Source organism: Carex rostrata, chromosome 28 (genome assembly GCF_964058835.1).
Source record: "Carex rostrata chromosome 28, lpCarRost1.2, whole genome shotgun sequence".
Classification (NCBI taxonomy): domain Eukaryota; kingdom Viridiplantae; phylum Streptophyta; class Magnoliopsida; order Poales; family Cyperaceae; genus Carex; species Carex rostrata.
Window position 1 is genome coordinate 370,273 of NC_135945.1, and position 7,562 is coordinate 377,834.

The window sequence follows — 7,562 nt, forward strand, 5'->3', positions numbered from 1 at the left end:
ATTTACTTTTTCCATTATAAAAGAATTGTATATATATATGCTCCTTTAATTTCTATATTCTTCTTTGTTGAAAGCTAGAATTATAATATAAATATCTATGTTCTAATTTCTCAATAATGTCTGTTTCACTTTATACATTTCATTACAACTTGTTTTCTAACTATGATAAATAATAAAATAAATACTACAAATCAGCATGTGAATTTTTAAGTGCAATTTCAAAACCAACCTTTTGTCTCAGCAAAAATAATTGAAATATAACCAAGTTCAAAACCAGCAATTTTATGTTTATATACTATTATCTGAGCTCTTTACATGAATAACAACATCCTAAATAACAGATATTTAATTAACAAAACCAAAAAGCAAAGGCAAAATTATCAACATAACAAAACAACAACATTTCTACACAAACACTAATATACTGATATAACATGATCTTCACCCAAAATTTTTTAAAAATCGCGGTAGATTGGTTGCGGGGACCACTTAAGATGCAAATTCAGTTTGCCAGATTTGGCTCCCTCCAAAGGAAAACTCTCTCTGTAGTCTTCCTCTAGTATAACTCTTGTCAATGTCAATATGCACCTTCCCATATAGTCCTAAGATGTTCCAAATGATATAAAATTAACACAGTAAATTGCCAATAAGTAGGAGTGTTCATTGGTTCGGTTCGGTAAAAAACAAAATAAAATAGGCAAACCAAACTTTTATTCGGTTTTCAAAAATACAACCGAACTGACCGAAATAAACTTATCAATTGAATTAAAACCGGACCGAACAAACCAAACTAAATTTTGGTTTGTTAGGTTGAACCAAAATAAGAAGATAAATCATAATCATAAATATTTTTTAGTTATTATTTTGAATTTTTTATAAGATGGATTAAAAAAATTTGTTTGGTTCAGTCTAACTAGTTTTAAACCGAACCAAACATTATCTCATAATTTTTGAAACTCTTTAAATGTTTGGTTTTGACGGGGGACGGGTTTAAAAATTGTGATTAGTTCGATCTAACCAGTTTTAAAATTTCTAAACTGAATCGAACTATTAAACCGATTTAAAAAATGAACAAACCCAATCTATTTAACCTTTTAAACCGAACTCTCTTGGTTTCGGAAACTGATTAAACCAGACCCGATGAACACCCCAACCAATAAACCCAAAAAAAAACTGAGAACAGCACAAGCCAGCACGAAAAAATGTGATCAATCTAGTACACTATCTACCAGCATTTACCTGTACATATGACTATCACTTGTATTATAACCAAGGAAGAACGAAGTGTACCTTGCCAAATGTATCATGATCATAGACTTCTAAAATAAGCATATCATGGAGGCCATCTTCCACAACAAAATCGAATGTTTGATCCCATGTTGGATTTAAGCTTTCATTCACAACCTACGACAACAAGGGTTAAATGATATGATCACTTCATAGTTTCGAATAGGTATTTGCTGAGTTTTCTCTTCATTCGGAATTAGAGAAGAGATAGAGGAGAAATTAACAAAACTTGGGATAATGTCAAGAAACATCAGGTACTTGTAGTAATTAACAAAACTTAAAAATTGCAGGAGAAATTTCTGTTTGTTGAGTTCTATACAACATGAGTTTCACTGTATATTTTGGATCTCCTAAAGGAGGGTAATCTGGGTAACTTTTAAAAAAACTGAAAAGAGGACTATCCAAAATTTGTATGCATTTATACAATGTAGCTTTAAAATTTGTAGTTTCATATGCATTTATTCTTTTTAGTCCCTTTTATAAAATGAAATTACACCACTGGATTTTTAAGTCCATCCTTGTTGCCTAACATGATAAATTGATAACTATATAACAACAAAAATAAACAATAATCATATAATAATGTACATTGAGAGAGTATGAGCCTATATTGTTACTTGGCTTCTAGCACCACACATTGGCACTCAAGCTCTGCATCTGATATCAGGTCTTATACCATAAGTCATAAAATGGGACATGATAGCAAGATAGCCTATTGGACCAAATTTGTATATAACCAAAATATACTTCCATAACATTTTTTTTTCAGGTAAAGGGAAAAAAAAAAAAAAAAAAAAATATATATATATATATGAGGAGGGTTCAAATGCCTCCATTTTTTGTGCCTCCATTATGCCTCCATTTTTTAAAACTTTAATAACTCAAAATTTAAATTTTAAAATTCAAAATAAAACCGTTAGATATGAACTATATCATTTTATCTATGTACATGTAAAAAATTATGGCATTTCAACTTTGTTTTGATTGTCATCTTGAGCTTGTAAAAATGTATACAAATGTGGATAATTTCTAGACGTTGATTTTTCAACTTATTGATTCATATAAAAGCAAAATCAAAATGTGATAATTTTTTATGGGCACAGAGAGAAAATAACATAGATTACATCTAATGGTTTTATTTTGACGTTTAAGTTTTAAACTTTGAGTTATTTAAGTTTTTAAAAATGGAGGCATGATGGAGGCACAAAAAATGAAGGCATTTGAACCCTCCTCTATATATATATATATATATATATATATATTGTAATCCATTTGGACAGGAATGCTTACCCTAGTTTTGTGCTTAGTCTTAGATTTCTTCATATTGAGCACAACATAAGGATCTGATTTTCCTGTAATATCCATTGCCGGCAAGTCCTCTGCAGAAACCACAGTCACAGAAAGCACGCCCCGTGTTATGACTTCCTTCTTCCTACTTAACGTTTTGTTGCCTTGACTGCTCCCATTTGGTGTCCCATTTTGTGAGTTATTTATAGTTCTCTCTAGTGAAGTCATGCTATAATCCTTATCAAATGGGTTTGAAATCTCATTCGTCATGTTGAATGGGACATATAATAGTTCCACGTGTACCTACAATTTACCAGCACGGTTAACTTGTTCAGAATTAGACAAATTAATAAAAAAATGAGGCTATGGTACTATGCATAGCGCGGATTGATCTGTACTATGGATCAATATCTCCGTTTCAACATGATCTCCATTTGAAAATGTACTTGTACATCAAAGTTTACATTTTTACAATTATTTTTACTATTTTGTTAGATAGGTAGAAAATCACTTTATCTAAACCTTTTAGACCATTCAAAAGTACGTGATTTTCTACCTATCTAAAAAAATAGTAAAAAAAATATAAATTTAGTCTGTAAGGGCATTGGGTCTTCCTCAATGGTAGTGTTTCGCCTCATGGTTCTGTGATTGATAACTAAATGCAAATCACATTGCGTCTTCCGAGCTTTAGTTTTGAACTGAGAAACTGACATGCTTGTATGACCTGACTAAACCTGACTAGATCAGATGCCAACCTTATTTACTAACATAATGCAAAAACATTTAGTTGTGCATACACTTGGATGTTGAGTGAGGCTATGCATAGCATAAATTGGTCTGTACTATAGATTAATACATTCATTTTCAAAGTTCAAATAGTTGACCTGAACCAATCTACAGTTCAGGTCGACTGTTTAGACTTTGAAAATGGAGATATTGATCCATAGCACGGACCAATCTGTGCTATGCATAATATCATAGCCTTACTCATTTTAAATTATAAGTATACCTGGCCACGATCCTTGGTATCTCGCTGGATCTCTAAATCCTTAACTAGTTTCACCCATATATCTTTCACTTTTCCCGGCACAAGATCTTTCAAGGTAAACTGTGCACAGCCAATGAGCTCGGCTGCCTGGAGCCCCTCATCATCATAAATCTTAACCGTCAGATGTTGCGTCGATACATCCTCCACAATGAACTCAAAGTGTTCGTTCCATATTGGGCTCAGATCATTATTCTGTATTAATAATTTTAATCAAATTATTAAAAAATGAAATGAGGCAAGTTTAAGTTGGATTCAACCTCCTAGTACAAACTGTATACTAACTGATGTTTACTATTTTTACGAATATGCTTGGAGACCAAATTTTCTATTTTTTGGAAATTGTTTACTATTTTTTTTTGCTAGGTACAAAATCACTGTTTTTGTATGGTCCAGAATTTCCTTGAAAACAGTAATTTTGTACCTATCTAAAAATATAGCAAAAAAAATTCCAAAAAATGTAAAATTTGGTCTCAAAGCACATTTTTTTTATGAAGATCATGTTGAGCAATTTGAATCAACTGTTTGGACTTTGAAAAGAAAAATAAGAACATGAGGCACATATGAGGCATGAAAGAGCATTTGAACCCTTCTCTAAGAAATTTAGTCACATTCTTAGATAATGGAATGAGGCAAGTTTAAGTTGGATTCAAACTCCTAATACATATGTTGTGATTTGTACCAATATAGGTTGGTACACACTTTGTACCAGCTAGGTATTCCTATCAGGATTTTGTGCTTTTATGTAACCTCATTTTCTTTTTTTTTTCTTTTTTTTTTGCATTTTTGTCATACAAATTAGCCAAAAGGACACGAGGACATCAAAATAGGCAATTATAATGATTCTAGAACTTACAATAGTTTTAGTTTTCTTCATTTTGTCTGGTAATGGGCGAATGTACACTACAGCAAATGGGTCAGATTTCCCAATTAAGTCCTTGTTCGTCAAATCCCGTGCCTGAACGAGCTTCACTTCTAATGTTCCCACAGGTTTTAACTCCAAATCACTGAAGATATTACACGGAATAAAAAAAAAAAAATTCAAGTACAACCTATGTTCGGAACACAATTATGAATCAAATCTAGCATTCTCTAGCACAGTGTTTAATTTGCAGCTCACATGCACTCCTCATGAAACATTACTTTACGAAACAAGAATTGTTGTGACTCAAATTCTTGCTTGTAATATGCTGTAATAAATTTCTTCAATGGGGATATAGGAAAATATGTCAAGTTCTGGCATGTTATACTGCAAGATGAGATGTTTATTGTATCCCCATGTAAAGTTATTAAAATAAATGCAGATATTCCAATCCAAGCAGGAATAGGCAAATGGAAACAATTGTAAATGAGTAAATAGAATTTCAACTTGATCCCACAAAGGCAATATTTTTTTTTTTTTGGAAGGTCCGTGGGCAAAAATGCTCACTAACAAATTGTATTAATGCAGGAAAGGTATACAATTTAAATATATAGTACAAGTTGTGAGAGGGGCTACATGCATAATTCTAATTATGAAGAAGGTTCGATAAGTACCTGTAGTCTCCAGGAATTATGGGAATAACCTTTCGCACTGGCCACATCAAGGTATCTTCAATAGCATTATGTATTGTTGCCTAGTGATGTATAAATCATGTAATATTTATATAAAAAAAATCTAAATATTTAGATAATTAAATCTCATAAATACCCCCAAAAAGGAAAATGTGCCTTTTATATATGAAGATGAAGACCTTATCTCTTACATTAGAGAAATGCCCAAATTAACCCTCATCAGTCATTAGAGGAGATCATGTAACAGGTACAGTACATTTCTCAGTCTACAGGGATATAGCAATGCGGAGAGATTTCTCGTTTTGAATGTGTATACATTATATTTCAGATTAAAGGGGCATAAAATAAGTCACCCGATATTTAAAAACTTGAATCAAAATGAAACAAATTTTCAAACCTCAATAGCATCAGAAACTCCAGGTAAGGATGAAAGGTCTCCTCCAATGACCTTTAATTTAAAGTCCAATTTTTTCTGAAAGCAAAAAATAGAAATTGCTTTAATGACCATTTTTGATAAGTAGGTAATATAATTTACATATTTAAAAAAACAAAGAAGGAAGTACTCAAACCTTCTCTCTCAAGGAGAAGCAAACAGCTCCAAAGCATGGTAATTGGTCGACCAATGGCTTGAATATTAACCGAAATACCCCTGTAAAGCTCAAATTCTTTACCTAAATAAAGAAAATAAGGAAATAGCATCATAAAGTAGATAATAGTTTCCCTTGATCTGTCTCTACTCAAAATATACTCATTCGAAATCCTCAAAACTAAAAAATGTAGCTATTATTCATGCTATGGATTTACCTGTATGGGAAGAGCAACACCTATATGTGTTTTAATATCAAGAATAATACTTGAATTTGCATCCCAGTTCATCTCTAATTCCATTACAATTCCCGAATCATCCGCTTCAATAATTGAAATTCCTTCAAAATGAAAAAGGAGAAAAGAAACTAAATGTTACCTTTTAACAAACAAACAAACAATCAAATAAATTTTCATTCTATTAAGTGGAATAAAGTATGTCTAGAGAAAATAACATTTCTAATTTCCAAGCATGAATACATACCAGTAAATTGTGGGGCAACTGTACCAAGAGTCAACTTTGAGAATTTCAGAGAAGCCAAGATAACAGGTCTATACTGCTCAAGAGTTGGTTCAACTGATGCTCTTATTAGTTCTGATGCTGCCTAAGGAATAAAACAGTATCAAAAGGATATACCAGAAATAAATAGAAGAAATTCTGATATGCCCCTCTAAAAGGCAGAAATTATCATGAATACTCTCTTTACTAATTTCATCAGAACTACATATCCATCTTTTCTCCTCATTCTTCTACCAGTACAGGGCATAATGCATCCATACTTCAGAAAAAATAACATACCTTGTCTACATAAGGCCAGATTTTTACCAACTCTTGATTTAGCCATTTTAACTGCACAAAGAACAAAGTTTGAATACCAGTGCATTATGAATTAAAGTTACTTCAAAGAGACTCTATTACAAATCTCATTATGGTAAATTTACCTTCTGTTGCCTGGAAAAAACAACCCATGAAGGGTACACATCAGCTGGGAGAATCTTTCTAGAATCTTCTACTGTCATTCTCGCAAAACCAGCAATTGTAGCAGCCTGTACCAGTAGTACACAGATTAGGTACAAGACCAGTACTTTCTGATACTCAGTACCAGTATTACTTCCCAGTATCCACAGTTCAAAATTTCTAATTATAGAAACATCTAATTTTATTCACTGAAACTAAATCAACTTACTATTCATAGAATTCAATATAAAAACCTCACAAAAAGCACAAAAAAGCAGTAATAGAAACAGATCCAGTACCAATGCGCTTCTTTGCTTCGATCTGGAATTCTCTGATTTGGCAAAGGCCATAATCAATCCGATCCCGACGACAATACCCAGCACCAATCCGACGAGAAACCCCATTGAAACCAATTTTTTCACAATTTCTCTCCAATTTCAGATAAGAAACGGATAAATAATTATAGAGAAATAAAAGGATATTTAAGAGAGAAAGAAGACAAATGAAGAGCGTCAGCGGCGCTCAGCTTATGAGGAAAGAGATTTTGTATTTTAACAAAAAGAAGAACTAGTTACTGTTCACTGGGTTTTTGAGAAGGAAAAAGATTTTAAGAATTTATTGGGCTTGGTTGAAAGAATCCAAAACTCTGAGGTAACAAAAGATTTCTGTTTCGATCGCGGCCATCTGATCGGTAATCCGGAGCAATCCATCCTTTAATAGTTGTGCCGACAATAATTGGACGGTTCAGATCAAAACAGAAATATTATGTTACCTTATGTGATACGAATTCAGATTGAAAGCGATGGGAGATCTTGGGAGATTGCGAACCGTTTTTCTTCTAGATTA

General features: G+C 32.3%; 1 protein-coding gene across 1 annotated transcript; it reads right to left on the reverse strand.

Moving 5' to 3' along the window:
* Positions 1 to 265: 265 nt before the first annotated feature.
* Positions 266 to 7,339, reverse strand: LOC144545824 (synaptotagmin-5-like). Its single transcript, XM_078294385.1, has 13 exons — positions 7,016 to 7,339; positions 6,701 to 6,805; positions 6,558 to 6,608; positions 6,243 to 6,363; positions 5,978 to 6,099; positions 5,743 to 5,844; positions 5,571 to 5,645; positions 5,156 to 5,235; positions 4,476 to 4,626; positions 3,584 to 3,814; positions 2,578 to 2,877; positions 1,291 to 1,404; positions 266 to 602 (listed from the first exon to the last, which is right to left on the reverse strand). The coding sequence occupies exons 1-13, from the start codon at positions 7,118 to 7,120 to the stop codon at positions 456 to 458; spliced, it is 1,704 nt and encodes a 567-aa protein (XP_078150511.1). The 5' UTR covers positions 7,121 to 7,339; the 3' UTR covers positions 266 to 455.
* Positions 7,340 to 7,562: the final 223 nt, after the last annotated feature.

What these genes read in the sequence shown, in the direction of transcription:
- LOC144545824 (XM_078294385.1), bottom strand. Translation starts at nt 7,120, where the DNA reads ATGGGGTTTCTCGTCGGATTGGTGCTGGGTATTGTCGTCGGGATCGGA. An exon ending in ATAATTCCTGGAGACTACAG is followed by an intron (nt 4,627 to 5,155) that starts GTACTTATCGAA and finishes TAATATCTTCAG; the next exon opens with TGATTTGGAGTTAAAACCTG. An exon ending in TGAAGAAAACTAAAACTATT is followed by an intron (nt 3,815 to 4,475) that starts GTAAGTTCTAGA and finishes TTATTAATACAG; the next exon opens with AATAATGATCTGAGCCCAAT.